General features: G+C 34.1%; 2 protein-coding genes across 2 annotated transcripts; one reads left to right on the plus strand and one right to left on the minus strand.

Moving 5' to 3' along the window:
- Positions 1-5,450: 5,450 nt before the first annotated feature.
- Positions 5,451-6,161, minus strand: LOC109019023 (dirigent protein 22-like). The gene has a single exon (XM_019001241.2). It carries the CDS (start codon positions 6,114-6,116, stop codon positions 5,538-5,540), a length of 579 nt encoding a protein of 192 aa, XP_018856786.1. The 5' UTR covers positions 6,117-6,161; the 3' UTR covers positions 5,451-5,537.
- A 10,117-nt stretch (positions 6,162-16,278) lies between these two features.
- LOC108982483 (transmembrane protein 45B-like) lies at positions 16,279-17,699 on the plus strand. Its single transcript, XM_018953881.2, has one exon. The coding sequence runs from the start codon at positions 16,415-16,417 to the stop codon at positions 17,354-17,356; it is 942 nt and encodes a 313-aa protein (XP_018809426.1). The 5' UTR covers positions 16,279-16,414; the 3' UTR covers positions 17,357-17,699.
- Positions 17,700-18,173: the final 474 nt, after the last annotated feature.

Genomic DNA, 18,173 nt, shown 5'->3' on the forward strand with positions numbered 1-18,173 from the left:
ACGCCAAGAAATCTTACCTCCAGCCATTGATGCAATTCACTGTATTTGTTTCGGTTTTCACTGTGTTTGGCTCTTCCAAACTCTTCTCTACTCTATTTAGATGGTGTATTACCGGAGGGAATTGAGTGAGTGAGTTTGGGGACCAAACACATGTATTTATAGCCGAAATTCCCATCAAATTTCGGGTTTACGTGTCCCACGTGATCATATTTTCATGGGATCAATTTAAATTGAATGGAGGAGTGTTTGACCACTTAAAGGACTCTTAAGATGATAGACTCCCACTCACAAACGTCTTCATGAGAAAGAATCGGTCAACAATCCAATTATATATTGATTAGCTTTAAAATAAAGAAATAAATAAAGTTGATGACTAGCTGCTATTCGCCAAAAACACATCCTTGGCCTCTTCTGCCACAGTTTGAGTTGGTAGGTGGCTGTCCGGAGTAGCAGTCTCTTTATTAATTAACATGACATGATTTAGAATAGAATGGAATTAAGCATGGTGGAAACCACACAAAATAAAAACTATACAACTTCTGCAGATGTTTAAACCTTGATCCCACACGGGTTTTTATTCAAAAGTGACCAACTTACAGTAAAATATTTCACCCTAAAAAAAACAGAGCATTATCGAATATACCCGACCCCAAAAGGTCAAGAGACTAAAGAGCATCAATAATGCAACACAGAGACATTGTACTCAACGTCTTGAGATCAAATACGTGAGTCCTAATCTCGGCATAACCACTTGTAAACCGGAAAAGTCCGGTGCTGCTGGTGCCGCAACGTGGTGGAATACCAGGTTCTTGTTAGAAATTAAGAGCAAACAGAGATTGAAAATGGCAAATAGTTAGACAATTGTTAATATGCATCTTAGACAAATATTGCATTCCACTCACGAATTGAGTTCTGTAAAAAAGAATCTGACAAGTATGTTCTTAGAATACAATATTGTTTATATAGTATGCAAATTGCAAATTCTAAACACTAATCTTAGAACGAACAGATGTATGGCAGCAGCTGTAATCTTTTATTTAAATTTAAATAAAACAATTTCTATCATAAAGATGTGACGTAATTGTCATTGACAGTTAATAATAACTGTCAAAAAAGATGAACAACAAATCATTTCATTTGAATTAAAATCATTTCATCACTTGCGACGATGTGTAAGTGCTAAGTGCGTCTATGCGTCATGTGTGCATGTGTGTGGTAAGTGCTTCGCATTGGGTGCAATGTTTTGAATACCGTACCGGTTAAGGCACTAGAACGAAATATTTCGATACTGGTACCGTTTCGTATACTGTTTCGAGATAGTTCATATATAAATAAATTATATATAAATACATACATATATATATAAATTATAAATAGTCTAATCTGAATTGGGGTCAAAAAATAAACTTGTAGTTTGAAAAAATAAAAAATAAATAAAAAATTACATGCCAAAATATAGGCTTGTACATGCAGAAATATAGGTCGGTACGAAACATATATGATACTTGTACTGGTATTTGGGTCGATACGGTAAATACTGACCGTACTAGCCGGTATGGTACGATATTAAAAACAGTGATTTGGTGACACTACTATTGTGTGTCTACCCATATATTCCAATTTATGTATTGTGAACTCATGCACTTAGAAACTACTAAAAGTTTACTTGTCTTTTCAATGTGGGACTAACAAAAAATCACATCGGAGAAATACTTCAAAAGAAGTCAAAGTCAAATAAATAATTCAACATTCTCCCACTTATTTCAAATAATAAATAATATTTTTGTTTTTTTTTTAATGTTGCTATTACAATTATATGTTGGCACTTAAATGTAAGTACCTTTTGGGTTTGATCTTCCATGTAGTGTATGATTCTCAAAGCTTTATCAATATGATATTAGACATGATGTCTTTGAACTATCATATCGTGTGATAAAACCAAAAAACTAACACATATCAACACATTTATATTATTCTTTATAGTAGCGCATTAAAGGTCATACGCATTAACCCAATTTCATTAGTGCTATAGGCAATTTACCAAACTCCGACAAAAGCGGCTTGACTTTACACTCACATAGGTAGAGTTCATCTAGATGCTTTAGCATAAAAACACCTTTTATGCAAATTCACTAAGAGTTATTCTCAATCTTTCCTTTTCATTGCAGGACTAGCACTAAACAATAATTTCTTTTTATATGATGGTCTAATTCAATGCTATTACCATCACTAATAAGATTTTGTTTTTCCCATTGAATCTAGAATTTAGAATTCCAAATCTAGGTTGGGTTTCCATCTTTTAGTGATCCATTCCATAGGTTTTAGACCCATCTTAATCGATGTTTTATGAATAAGATCCTTATTTAGGCCTTTTATTAGAGGATCTGCCAAGTTTGTACTTGACTTTACATAGTCTACTGTGATTATGTCTTCTTCTAACAATTGTCTCACAGTGTTATATCGAAGATTTATATGTCTTGATTTCCCATTGTATGACTTGCTATACACTCTTGATAACGTGGTTTGACTATCACAATGTAAGGAAATAGGAGGCATTAGACTTAGCCACATATATAGGCAAGTCTATTAAGAGGTTTCTCAACCATTCGGCCTCTTTTTCAGCAGCTCCTAAAGCCACTAACTCAGACTCTATAGTTGAGTGAGTTATGCAAGTTTGATTCTTGGATCACCATGAGATTGTCGTGCCACCAAAGGTGAACACTCACCCACTTATAGATTTAGATCCATCATCCATACAGTTCTAATTAGCGTCACTGAAACTCTCAATTATAGATGGATATCTTTCATAATATAGAGCATAGGACTTAGTTCCTTTTAAATAACACAAAACAATAAAAATTGATTTCCAATGTTTCACGCCTGGACAACCTGTATATCTACTCAATTTGCCACGATAAAAGCTATATTTGGATATGTGAAATGCATTGCATACATCATACTTCCAATAACATGAGTTAAAAAGACTCGTTTAGAATTGAAACCATGCTCGCGTCATGTTGATATGTACATGACGTCTTTTTCTCCGTTAATTATACGTGATCTTCTCGCTCTCTTTTAACTAATATTGTGATGGACTTGAAAGAAACTTCTTGCATTAATTAAAGTAGACAACTACGTGTTAGAGGTGGACAAAAAAGTAGACCATTAATATATTGGGTGTCACTACAGCCATCGACACAAGAAGATTCTCTTGTCTTTTTTTTTTTTTTAATGTATTTGTTTAATCATTTAAATATTTTAAAATAATACTAATATCATTAAAAAATATATTTTCTTAATTATTAAATAGAAGAAAATATCACAATCCACTATCATTAAGACATTTAACATTTTTCTTAATATATTTTCGCCGTACCACATTCTTAACCTTTGATAATTTTTTTAGTTATGTGTGCAAGTCTAGCACGTATGGTTGGTTGTTAACTTGTTATCAAGAAATTAAGCACGTATATGGGAACGATTGAGTCCATGATATATGATAAAAGATATTTATAATTATAAATTGTACAATTCTTACGTAATCGTTTTAAAAAAAATTAATAAAATATGAAATTTATATAAAAAAAATTAATTTTTTAATAATAGATCTTATTTTTTTTAAATCGATTATACGATATTTATACATTTTATAATTATATATAGAATTACTTAAAGCTGTAAACCAGCCCCACTTAAAGCTGTAAACAAAATTAGTGGACAACATAATTCAAATATCTCATCTAAGGAAGGAATAACTGCATAAATTAAGCTAACTACGAAAGCTCAAAGAGAGTACCAATAATGGAAGTCGTAGACATTGTATTCATTGTTCAACCATATTGCATCTCCTGATGCGTGTATGAAGTCTTGACGTCAAAGGTACGCATGATGGAGCTGTAGTGCCCTAAACTTTCTTTTTTATTATTATTATTAAAGAGTCCGGACCACATATTCAAGAATAGAGTGTTCTCGAATTTATTCATAAGCACTCAACGAAGTTACCTATTTCCGGTTTGCTAGTGGCCCAAACATTTCCCTAGCAAACCGGAAAAGCCTGCTGACACCTAGCACCGGCATCTCCCTCGCACCGCAATGAATGCAGAGTTGATAGGCCAGCTGCTTGTGGTGACGCAGAGGCATACGATCCCTGGGCAGGGGCCCTACCAATTTTGGCCTGATCAATTTTGACCGCAAGGTCAATCATAAAGACAAAACCTATTAAAGGCTATTGATGGAGGCAAGGTGGTATCACTATTGGAACAGTGGGAGTAGGGCCACCGACGACTTCGTGCCAATGGAAGCGGATCAAGTGGCTAAGCTTTTCTTCTCTCTTTAGCCCAATTAGCTTTCGGTCTAGAATTCTTACAAAGCCTTATCTTCTCCGTTGGAATATTTTAGAATTTTGGGAATAATAGATAATAATTTATAAATAATAATAAAATAATTTAAATTAAAATATTTTATTATATTTTAAAAAATGAGAGAAAAAAATTAATTGAATAAAAATATTATAAAGTTAATATTTAAATATATTTTTTAATATTATTTTTATTTTAAAATTTAAAAAAAATTATATTGATTTTTATATTTTATTTTAAAATTTATAACGATTAGATAATTATTATATAAAAATTTTGAAAATTTAAAATTTAAAAAGTATTTTATATTTGAGTAATATTTGAAAAAAAAATTATAATAAATTTTAAAAATTAAAAAATATTTTATATTTGAATAATGTTTCAAAGTGTCAGAAGTGCAGTATTTACCCATGCACATTGCACATATCCCACTATAGAACGAAGTTCGTATAATTATGTTTAAAAAAATTTTAAAATTATAATAATATTATTTTTAAAATAATATTTTTTATTCTTTTATCCTTATTTATGAATGAGATTGCATACACGGTCCCCACTAAAAATTACAAATAAAATTTCTCGTAACCAAGTTATGGCCATGAAACCAACAGTATTTGCACTTCACATTTAAAATCTTTTATTTTTATTTATTTTTTATTTAGACCATAAAAACCTTATTCTTCACATCAAATGGGACTGGTGGAGGGAGGGGAGAAGACACAGGAGAATTTATTTATTTTCTTATTGGTAAGACACTAGCAGCTATGAGTCTTGAACTGACAAAAAAATTATAAAAAAAATCTATTAACCAAATTGATAATTGAATAATGGGTAAGTACTCTTGCAATCTAACACAAGAACATCCCAGCTCCCTGTACTTAGGGCTGTGAAAAAACATCAAATTTCATTCTGACTTTGCTTGAAGCGTACAACCTTATGGCATCCTCATAAAAGGTCATGCCATAGGATGAAATTAAAAAAAAAAAAAAATGGCCATAAATGATATTATTTAGAGAGGATCTACTGATCTGGTGGAAATTACTAAAAATAAATAACTCAAATCAACCCCACTTAGTTTAAAGTGATCAAAAGTGGGCAACATAATTCAAAATTTATCACCTAAAAGAACGAGTACACTGACTCGAATAAAGCTAACCACAAAAGGTGATCAAGAGAGCATCAATAATGCAACACATAGACATTGTATTCAACAGTCGCATCTCCTGTCTTGATGTCAAAGGTATGAGTCCTGGCCTGGACATAGCCCCTAGCAAACCGGAAAAGACCGCTACCTCCGACCACCGGCATCTCCCTCACGGTGTTGAACACCTCATTCCTCCCTAGCACGGTGATGGTGCTTCCATTGTACTTGCCCTCAATGAATGCAAAGTTCATAACCATTAATAGACCAACATCTTCTTGTGAAGCAGAGGCATAAAATCCTTGCGCCCTACCAGCCAATTTTGAGCTCAGTTTTGGTCCCAAGGTTAGAGGGTCATCGATCATACTTACAAAGCCAAAGCCTGTTGACGAGTTGGAGGGCTGTCGCACGATTGGAACAGCTGTGGGATTACGGCCAGTGACAATGTCATGCCAATAGAAGCGAAAGTGGCTAAGCTTTTCTTTCTTCAGCCCATGTAGCTTTCGGTCTAGGGTTCTTGCAAAGCCCTGATCTTCACCGGCGACTAAAATTATGGAGGGCGAGATCAGGAAGAAAATGATGATTTGAAAAGCCAAGATGGGAAGGACCGTAGCCATTGGAATTATTTGTCAGTACTGCCCAGTTCACAAGGTGGAGGAGCACAGGGTATCTGTCTATTTATAATTAGTGCATACGCTTTCCCAAATATCGGTGCAGTAGTGTACCTACCAACAACTCCACTTCAGTTGTATTTGGATGTTGAAGTGAGTTGAGTTGAGTTGAGTTGAGATGATAAAATATTATTAAAATATTATTTTTTAATATTATTATTATTTTAAAATTTAAAAAAGTTAAATTATTTATTATATTTTATATTAAAATTTAAAAAAATTGTAATGATGAGTTAAGATGAGTTGAAATGAATTTGATAACCAAACTCACCCTTAGCCTACTATGCCACGCTTTTTTTTTTTTTTTTAAAGTAATATCACGTACAATCGTGTAATGCGTAAATATCATATAATCGTTTTAAAAAAAATAAGATTCACTTATAAAAAATTAATTTTTTTTTATGTGAATCTCGTAGTTATTTTTTTTTTAAAACGACTATACGATATTTATACACTCACAACTGTAAATATTATTTTTCATTTTTTAAAGGCTTCTTCTCGACAGTATGTTGGGAAACTTTGGTAGATCATTCGGGAAACGCACAAGAAAAAATAAACATCTCAATTAACATTAACCTGTGGAATTGGTGCTTGACAATTTCGAAAAGTTAGTAGGTAAAAAGACAAGAAGTTTAGTATTTTTAGAATAAATCTTGTATTTTGTTCCCATTTCTGTTTTTTTTTTTCCTCCTCATCTTTCTTGATCTATTTTTTAAACTTGTATTTTGTGGGTGCTAGACTTAAAAATAATTATCACCAGGCAAGCATCTCTTGGTTTTGCTAATCCAAATTGTAAGATGGATTAAAAACTTCTGTTCTTCTATATATGTTTTGTAATCATGATTAATTCATGTGCAGGCGCAGGTAGAGCTCAAATAGTGGAGTGCTGAAAGGTAGCTTGAGATCGAGGGAAGGGTGGCTGGCTGGCTTGGCAAGGAAGGGAACATACCGCTAGCTTGTGGCCTTTGTGGCAAACGAGATGATGATTAGATATTTGGATTATAAGTTGGTGAAACAACCTAATATGACTAGAATAATATATATTTGATCATTGTATATAAAAAGCTCTCCCCACTCTCTGCATCCTGCACAGCTGCATGTACTTTTATATTTTGATGTTGGATAAATAAAACGATCGGACTTGAGCTTAAAATATAGAATGGTGGGTACCAATGTTATTGGAAATTATTATCCCATTTCACAAGAGTAAGCAAAGTGGAATCAGGCATCAATAATGCAACACATACACGTTATACTCAACAATGAGAGCCCTGCTAGCCTCTGCATAACTCCAGGAAAACCGGAAAGTCCCGCTACGTAGCTCCGATTACCGATCTGGCAATATCTCTCTGATCACCTTTGTAAACACCAAGTTCCTTCCTATATATACTTGCCTTCTTCAATGAATGCAAAGTTCATATATAACCCTTGATAGGCCAACTTCTTGCGATGCAAAAGCACGTAAACCCCGAGTCCTCATGCCTATCAACTTGGACCTCTTTTTTGGTTTTAAGGTCAATGGGTCGTCAATAATCCATATTTGACCCAAGGATGTTCCGGATGTGTTGGAGACTGGTGGCACGATCTGAATAGAATTAAGTAGGATTACGATAACTAATAATGTTATGCCAATAAAAATGAATATTAATGTCTAATTTTTTTTTTTTTTACTGGACAGAATTTATGGGATTATTATGACGGCCCATATTGGAACAAAAATAATCTCAATAAGTGAAATTGAATTATTTTCATAAAGACAAAAAAAACAATGTAAATTGGCAATTTGAAGGAAAAAATGATTGATTTCAGAGTTTAAACATAGCGTGGTGACTACGATGTATGCACCAAAATGGTAATTTTATGCACAATTTTAATACTTGTAGCCAAAATATGACCAAAATGCTTACACATACGCAATATTGTTCCAATCCAAGAAATTTTCACTATTTCTTATTATATTTGTATTGATCTACCTCCTCGAGATAGCTAGTCCAAGTATCAATATATATATATATATATATATCTTCTATCAAATTTGCCTCATCAAATTAAGCTAGATCACCTGTATCAGTTTTTCCAATATAAGCTTCTGACAAAGCCTTGATCTTCTCCTGCGAGGAAAATTGTTGAAAATGAAGAGAGGATCAGGAAGAAAATGATAAGTTGGGATGCCAAGATGGGAAGGAATATTCTTTGAATACTTGTCATTGAAGTAGCCAACCGTACGTGAAAGGCCAAGTACTGTTTATGAAAGAAACATAAGTGACTTTTTTTTATCAGTCTGAGCCCCCTTTATTTATTGGCTACATATGTAATGATCTTGCGACTGCATCTGGTAAAGTTTTGAACCTAATTAATAGATATTAGAAGTTTGTAAACCGACACAGAAGTCCACGAATTGGGCTCATCCATGATCCAATATTGGTTTTAAATGCTGTGTTGTTGAATCCACATATAGGAATTTGAAGCCCAAATTAGAGAAACTAACAAGGCATGCATAGACTTCCAATTCGCACAAGTATCAACTCTATATCGGTATTTGAAACCAATCTCGGATCATGAATGAGCCCAATTATTAAACTCCAATGTGCCAATTTTCTTGCATTTATCGGCCAATCTGTAGGTTTGAGAAATAGGCATATGAGTCTATGACCATTAAAGACCTCTGATATCTTGTAAGAACGATGGTTCAATTCTTAACATGAGGATATACAATACATCTGTTAAATACTTTGATAAAAAAAAAAAAAAAAAAAGAGAATTCTTTAGGTATATATTCTACTCATTCATTATCATGATGATGAGATGCTGTTAGGAACACTTTTCTCTGTTCAACTGTGACAAATGCGAGCAAGAAGAAAGAGAAGAAAAAGAGCAAATGCAATGACAATTTGGGTGATTTTGTTGCTGTACAACATGACTAGGATCAAGTGATTTCGCTTGGTATTGTATTGAAAGCGCTATATCATAACTTTTCAGTTTTGATTTGGAAGCTTCTTGTTATAAAGTGCATGGGTTGTTTTGTTGTGCATGTTATAAACCCCCAATGCAAAACGATGCCATCTTGGAAGCTAAAAAACCATTAGAGTTCTTAACGTCGTGTTTCGAATGCTTTTGTACTAAGTTATGACAACTCAGGTCTTCAAAACTTGAACTTTCAAAAAGATAGGAAAAAAGGTAACTTGAAGTGTGCGGTCTTGGAGACAGTGAGTCTCTAATGCCAAAGTTAGTGAATTCTCTTTGAAGTTTGTAAATAAGTATTAAAGTGTAGAGATTAGAGAGAGTTTCTCGTATCTGGGACTTGTTATTTATACTATAAGTTTGGAGAGGAGCAGATCGTGTCTGCCTCTACGGAGTTTGTGCACCTCGTACAAGTCTTATTGTCATAATCTTTTAATACGGCGTGGTTCTGTGACGGTACCATCAATATGGCGTGTAGCTCAGTAGTGGTGCTATTAATATGACGTGGTTCCTTAGCCTTGCTTTTATCCTTTGTGAGCCGTAGATATTCCCATGTCAGCAGATCAAGGGTTTTCTGTCTTTCCCGCTACATTTCATACATGTTCCTAAGTCCAGAACATGGTCGAGCGATGTCTGCAGGCTAATTTGTCCTATCAGTCACTTAATCTTTTTCTCTGGTAGGCACCTTGCTTCAAGCGTGGTCCCGATGACCTTGAGGCCGGGTATTGGACCGAGGCCTAGTGAGCTTTGTGAATTGGGGAAAATCCCCTTACAAGAGTCATCATCATTATATAGAGCCACATTAACAGCGGAGTCTAGTGCTTTGCCAAGAAGCATGCAGAACTATTCATCAATAGCTTCCAGCTTTTGAACCTAAATATCACATAAGAAGTATTACAAGCACCACGGATATAGTGTTAATATATATAGATCATGTCCAAAGCATATTTCCAAAAAATACGATAAGACCATCAAAGACATAGCTATTAATGTGTGCTCAAAGCATCAAATCATGTCATGTCCAAATCATGTTTGTATAAGTCCTGATCTCCATTCTTCTAATAAACTACCTTTTGGAAATCAAGTTGTTTAGAGACGTCAAAAATTCAGAATCAAAAGGCAGGCACCAGCAGCTAAGCTTCAAATTTTCATGTGCACTTAATTTCACCTAGCTAGCTGCTAGGATAAGATCACCATAACAAAGTAATTAAGATTCATATATATAAACAAAGTTATTAATGCTACTATATATGAAGAGAATTGAGGATAGATTAACGCAAATATATATAATATTATTCTTATTTTCAAATCAACAATAATTGGCAGAAACGGAGGGTGACGATGGATGTAGTGTAGGACCCGTTGCTTTTGTTTTCTTCAATTTTCTAATTTCTCCCTTCTCACAATCTGCAAAGCTCATGTGGACTGATTCGAATCACTTGGGCCGTAGAGGCGATCATAGGTTTCGTTAAGAAAAAAAACTACTACGATCATATTTGAAAACCTTTTTACATTTTTTTTTTCTAGATATCCCATTGCTTGGATTTCTAAAGTCTTGAAATTTTTTTTTAAATATGTTTTATATTGGAGCCTATGAAAGTAAATAAATAGAGTTAAAAGAGTTGTTTGAATATAATTAGTAGGGTAGTTTTTGTTTTAATCTTTATAAAAATTATTTTGCCATCATGTCTTTTTTTTTTTTTTTTAAGAAGAATCAAGGCCACCTGTCTAGTAGCCTATATCCCAAATTTATTAAAGATCCTCACTTATGGCAGAAGAAAACCATGAGAACATCCACACACTTGAGGAGTATACAAAAATAATAAATAAAGACCCAAACCCAAATTTAAAAACATTATTCGAGCAACTTCAACCAAAGAATAAACAATGAATCAACATCGCAAATAATGAAGTCCCCGACTATCTGTATGCACTAAACCCCAAAGTCTCACAAGACCATTATCTGAACCAATAAATTGAAGACTATTATTATTAGCTCCCTCATTGGCTAAATAATCAGCAATCAATATTTCCTTCCCTATATATATATATGACAGATGCTGCAAAGAAGAGTGCGAAACAGCATTTTAATTTCTTCCCAAAAATCCCACGTATACCAAGAATTACAAACCCCAGTTTTAATCCATCCCACCACCACAATAGATTCAGATTCCACCAATAGATTGTATAGTCCAAGCTAATTTGCTAGTCTCAACCCATCTAGTAGGGCCCTTCCTTCTGCAATTGTGTTGGTCAAAGACCCATAAAACTTTGCAAAACCAGCAATTGGATGTACCCCTGCCTCCAGTATAATCCCACCCCCACCTGCGGCACTTGGGTTGCCAAAAGAGCTTCCATCAATGTTCAAAACCCATTGCATCCTTCTCGGCTTAAGCCACGCCACAACCACTGGTGGCCTTTTCACTATCTGCAATATTGGGCAATTCATTTCCATAAAAATGGTCTTATCCCTTTCATGGAGGCAATTAAACTTCTTCACTTGAGAAAAGATATCTAACAAAGTCCCTTTCACATTCTGCACCACAGCCCTCCCTTCTGCACATACATTTTCCGTTCTCGCTGCACACCGGGAACGCCCCAATGCACTTGTAATTAATATTGGTAATATGCCTCGACACATCCCTGCTTGTGAGGTTGAAGATGCTCTTGCCCACCACATATTTAGGATGAGTTTGGATGTTGAAGTGAGTTGAGTTGAGATGATAAAATATTATTAAAATATTATTATTATTATTATTATTATGTTAAAATTTAAAAAAATTGAATTGTTTATTATATTTTATGTTAAAATTTAAAAAAATTGAATTGTTTATTATATTTTATGTTAAAATTTAAAAAAATTATAATAATAAATTGATATGAACTCAACTTCCAAATGAAGCCTTAAATAACATTGCCATTGACTTATTTGTGAGAGCCGAATTCCACACACAGCCGAAAAATATTCCCAGACTCTAGAAGCCACCTTATCTTCGCCTTACATGTCATGTGTTTTTTCATTTTCATTAAAAGCTAGGTAAATGATTTTATGAGAAATTAAAACAATTAAAATATTTTTTTTTAAAATGAAATATTTTTAATAAAATTTGAAAAATATTTTAAAAATTAAAGAATTAAAATTAAAAACAAAAAAGCAAACGAAATATGACTTTTCAAAAACAGTAAAAAGTAGGTGGGTTTGACTTTTTAAAATGCTCTGAATATATGACCACGGTTGTAGCAATGAGACCAAATGGTTGACTGTTCTTAATTTAATGAATTGAAGTATTTTTCAAATTTATTTGTAATATTAATATTGATCCTTTCTCTAAGGGGTAAAATATTTCGGACACAAACGCACCTGTCCACATCCACCACAAAGTGTGCATCAGGATGCTGGAGGAAGAGAGGGGGGACACAAATTGAGAAAATTAAAAAAAAAAAAATGTCTTAAGGAAAGAAAGGAAGTGACATGGAAAAACAGGTTGAAGCGACAAAACTAAATTTCTCGGGACTTAATAAAAGGGGTATGAGATCAGATATAAAGGAACTTCTAGAAAAACTTCACACGTGAGCTTCTTTTAACCTCCAAACAATTCCACTTTAGCTTCTACGGGTGAAAGGGGTTCTAATTCTATACATGAGATACGAGAGATTATAAAATATTTTTATTATAATAAATTTATACCTCAAACGACCTCATGTGAACTTAAGCTCTATGCCAAATTATGTAAATCCATATGTTTCACTCTCCATTTATATTTATTGCTTTTATTTTCTATATGTTGCTTTTATTTTCTATTTTTTGTTATGGATGTATGTAGGGATCTCGTGCCACCGCTTCGCACCACTCTCGTGGGCTTCAAACGACATAATCAAGGCCCGAACCGTCTTCATGAGCCGAAAATGACTATTTTTTCTTTTCCAACATGTTCCTACAAAACAAGTCTTAACACTTTCCATTATATTTAAAATTGAAAAAACCATTTAATAAAAGATACGAAATAATTGATCCATTTAATATCTTGATATATATATATATATATATATATCAAAAGAAATGATAATTGTAATCATGAGTGCGTAATTATTATATAATCATTTTGAAAAATATGAATAAATACAGAATACATATAAAAAAATATTAATTTTTTAATAATAAATCATTTTTTTTTAAAACAACTATACAATACTTTTACACTTTACAAATACACGTAACGATAATGTATCTATCTAGAGACACCACACATCCCGTCCCATAAAAGCTGTTTCTCCAAAATTCTTTAATTAAGCAACTAATAAATGTCGTTTCTGCACACAGAATGACGCGTAGAAATTTAGATGCAGTTTGCAGGCGTCACTGCTGACTCAAATGCGAGCTTAGCTTACAGATTCATCAATATGGGATTATGCTTCCTCTTTCAAATTAATTTGTATTAACATTTATCAATCATTTAATCAACTTGCAATTGTGATCAAGCCATGCAGCATCCTAACCATCCATCCCAATCAAATGAATTACGAGGTTACAACATTGAGCATCCATTAATTCTTCATCAGCATCTATGGTTTTTAATTAATAGAGAATGGTTCGGTTCCCATTAAGCACGGTAACTAATTACGTACTCATTAAAAAAAAAAAAAAAAGTGTGAAGAATACGACACTCCTACGTTCGCTAGAAATACCTAATCTCTTTTACAAAATAAAATATTGTCTATAAATAAAAATTAAATTATAAAGCCAAAACAGCCCAATAATTTTAAGATTGCAAGAAGATTGTGTAATTGTCCCTTACTCTTGTCTTTTAAGCTGAAAATGATCAATGAGCTACTCTCACTTACTGTATCCTAATTCATCTTAGCCGTACACGTTTCTTCAATTTTCAATTGCGATATATTTTTTATCTCATTTAAAAAAAAAAAATCTGTGTGCAGATCCATTAATATTTACACGTGGGGTTTTAGAAAAGTTTAATGTCTTATAAGTTGACCACATTTAATTTGGAGGAAATGTCGTGTAAGCAAGCATCAATATATGCAACAAGAAAAACACGTGAATGGAATCCTTAAGAAAAAGGCCATGCCTAAGAAAAATTGAAGTAATTGAAATGCCTTTAGTATCGACCATGCAACTGTGCATGAAACACCTGTTCGACGAAATGTCTAGCTCATGCGCTCTCTTGCCATCAAGACTGCTCCTTAAGTACATAGAAACCAGTTTGTTGAAAAGGACATAAGAACATAAAAAAAAAACAGTTGAAAGATTCTTCAGGTTATGTTGTGTTGAAGTAGAACCCTGGCTCCTTACTAGCTCCCTACTGGTGTCTGGTGATGATTATGCATCTCATCCATATTTAGGTAATATAGGATTTGAAACATTGCAACCACAACAATCTGAAATCTATGGGTATTCATCCGGGTTCCGACCCGAGAATCCGGGTATACTCGGACCGGAACCCGGATTTCAAACCCGGGCCGGAATCCGGACCGGATTGATCCGAGTCAGACCCGGGCCGGAACCCGGATAGATCCGGGTTTTTGAAACCCAGAAATCCGGATTCCGGATTGTACCCGGATTTTTTTTTTTTTTTCAATAAAAGCCTTTATTTGATTAAAGATATTTGTGTTCTAAAAGCTCAATTAGCAAAACACAACTTCAAACCATAATTATTTTTTATTCAAAAGCCTTTATTTTTTTTAAAGTCAAGTTGGATCGTATATTGTGTTCTAAATACTAAATGCATAAATTCATCCATGCATGCATCACAATACAATACATTACATATTACATTATTTGATATTTATATGTTACATTACAATATACAAAATTACAATGTATGAATTGCAAAATCAGTAACATGTCCATCAATGATTTAATCTCCCACCAAATAGCAACAACTTCAAGTAATTTGACTGAGAGATCCTGCAAAACACAGTTTTGAACAATGATTAATTAAATATTAAGATGAGAATGGATTCTTTTTTTTTTTTTTTCCAAATACACCCACACTAACAAATATTTTGTAGAGTTTTCATTCAAATACATATCCATAGACAGCCACTTCTCTTAGCAAAATTAATAAACAAGAACATACAATAAAAATCTTGCCCAACTTTCTAGTTTTTTAAATTTGAGAAAACATATATGTACCTAATAACTATCTTAATTAACCTAATAACAACATAGTGCATGGTGATTTTGTATATATTAAGCATTAACCACTTATAGTGCATGCCAATATAAAACTGAAAGGCCATGCAACTCTCATCAACATTAATGTATATATAGTTTCTCTAGCTCCTCATTTAAGATCAAAGAGGAGTTTGCTGAGGCTGTGGCTTGCACTAACTACAAGCCATTTTCTTCCAAACTGTATATGATCAAAGTCTTTAGAGTTCAACATCAATATATGCATTAAGGTAAAGGTATGGTAGGAAAACCTGTAGCAGGATATGCAGAAGAACAACGAAACAAACAAATGCCATGTCCTTGTTTTCTCAATAGTTGCCTATGATGCTCATACAATAGAATGGAAACCAATGCGCTCTCTCGCCATTAATACTGCTCCTTAAGTACATAGAAACCAGTTTGTTGAAAAGAACAAAAGAACATAAAAAAAAAAACAGTTGAAAGATTCTTCAGATTATGTTGTGTTGAAGTAGAACCCTGGCTCCTTACTAGCTCCCTACTGGTGTCCGGTGATGATTATGCATCTCATCCATATTTAGGTAATATAGGATTTGAAACATTGCAACCACAACAATCTGAAATCTTTCTGATTTGAAAATATTGACTTAGAACTGTAGGGTCAGATTGACAACAAAATTAGATGTAGAAAGACCCGAACGAGCTTTAACCCGTGTTTAATCAACCAAAAAAGGGATAATTTTGTCATTTGAAAACTTTGGAAACATGAATAATATATTGCAGTACTTGTCCCTTTTTCTTCTAGAAAACAGGCTGCTAAGCTCATCTCATTCATCAGGAGTCGTTGGTCAATTGCAATTAAATCTTGTGCCCCAATTCAGACAGCATATTCAAACTTGTAAACCCACCTTAGAAGCCTCTAGCGTCTCTCGCCTTTTTGAATTTCAACCCAACTCCCCCCTTAAAACCCCGTCTCTCAGCCAATCCTTCTTCACCGCACGCACACACCCACCAACACACGCAGAGACATTCTCTTTTCCTCCTCAACAACAATAACAGAAACCACTTTCTTTTTCCTGCCTTTTCCCTCCAACGACAAGAAAACCAAGCTAGAAAGAGATTTTGTCTCAGAAACATGGGTACTTTGGTGGGACATGTTGCACCAGGCTTTGGCTTCTTCATCATTGGCTTGTGGCATCTCTTTAACCACATCAAGCTCCACGCGCAGTACCCAAATTCTTACACCTCTCCCCCATGGTTTCCCACCAAGAAACTCAAGTACTTGGAGCTCTTCCTGATCATGGGAGGTTGCTCTGCCTCCATAGCCATGGAGCTCTTCATCGGCCCGGAGAGACACCAGCCTTTTGATCCTGATGGAACCATCCCCTCCAACCATCTCCATAACTTCGAGCACTCTTCTATCTCAATGACTTTCTTCGTGTACGCCGCCTTTGCTATAGTTCTTGATCGAATTGGCACCAAAGCTCAACTTGGGCTAACCCAATTGCTTGGAGCCATAGCCTTCGCACAGCAACTTCTTCTTTTTCACCTTCACTCAGCTGACCACATGGGCCCGGAAGGCCAATACCACATGCTTCTACAAATTGTTATTTTTGTTTCTTTAGCCACCACTCTCATCGGAATTGGCCTGCCTAAGAGTTTCTTGGTCAGCTTTGTAAGGTCAACAAGCATATTATTTCAAGGTATTTGGCTTATGGTCATGGGCTTCATGCTTTGGACCCCAGAATTGATTCCTAAAGGCTGTTTTATGCACCTTGAAGAGGGTCACAAAGTGGTCAGGTGCTCCGGAAACGAAACACTTCATCGAGCTAAGGCACTGGTGAACATTCAATTTAGTTGGTTCTTGATTTTAATCACAATTTTTGCAGCCTGCTTCTACTTGATTTTGGTTCAAGCTTATGGCGAAAAGCCAGAGTATGTTTCATTGACAAAGGAAGAAGATGAAGAAGATCAAGTCGCTGATGATGTTGAGTCCCAAAAGAGGAGTAAATTTGGCAATTCAAAGAGCTTTATTCAAATGGGAAAAGCCATTTCACTTAGTGATATGGAAAGGTAGAAGATGAAAAGATAAAAAGGAAAGGAAAGAGGTAGATGCATGAGATTAATTAGCAATTTGTACAAAAATATAAAGTTCTGGGATCGCAGTATATTTAATTAATTGTTTCTGGCTTGGAAAAAAGCAACGAACTTTGAGGGAAAAGTGCATGTGTATAGGGAAAAGAGCATGTGTGGGGTATAGGGAAATTGGTGTGAAAATTAGAGGTTGGCATTAAATGGCCCTTTAAGGTGAGAGTCTTTTGTGTCTGTATGTATAGACTATAGATAAAGTGAAAGCGCCTAGGGAGTTGTTTACTATATCTTGGAATCAACTGTAACTTGTATAAACATGTTTGGTTTGATATATATCTATCTGGCCTGTCGTTTAGTAAATTCTTCACGCTTTCATACGTTTTAGCTAGGGAGCCTTTGTCATGTTTGTTTATTTTTTTCAATCATGTATTTTTTAAACCATGATTGAAAAAAATAAATAAAGAAACGAAATTGAAACACGTATGTTTGACTATAGATGATCTTCTCAAGTAGTCATGAACTAATTTGAACACATGAAAACTGTGCCAGCGAGTTCGATCGGCCGGGACAGTACTTATAAATATTGGCCTACTAATTATTTAGAATAAAAAGGATTTGAGAGGGCCTAAAGAATACATTAAAATAAACCGAAACATGAGTACGTGTAGGATGAATATGTAAAGATAATACATACCTTCATACATGATTTATTCAAGATTTGAGATGTAGTACCAAAAATCTTAAATAGATCAGTAAGATCTCAAGTATCATCGTTATTATAACATGCAGTAGTGTTAAAAATA

Source organism: Juglans regia, chromosome 5 (assembly GCF_001411555.2).
Source record: "Juglans regia cultivar Chandler chromosome 5, Walnut 2.0, whole genome shotgun sequence".
NCBI classification, from domain to species: Eukaryota; Viridiplantae; Streptophyta; class Magnoliopsida; order Fagales; family Juglandaceae; genus Juglans; species Juglans regia.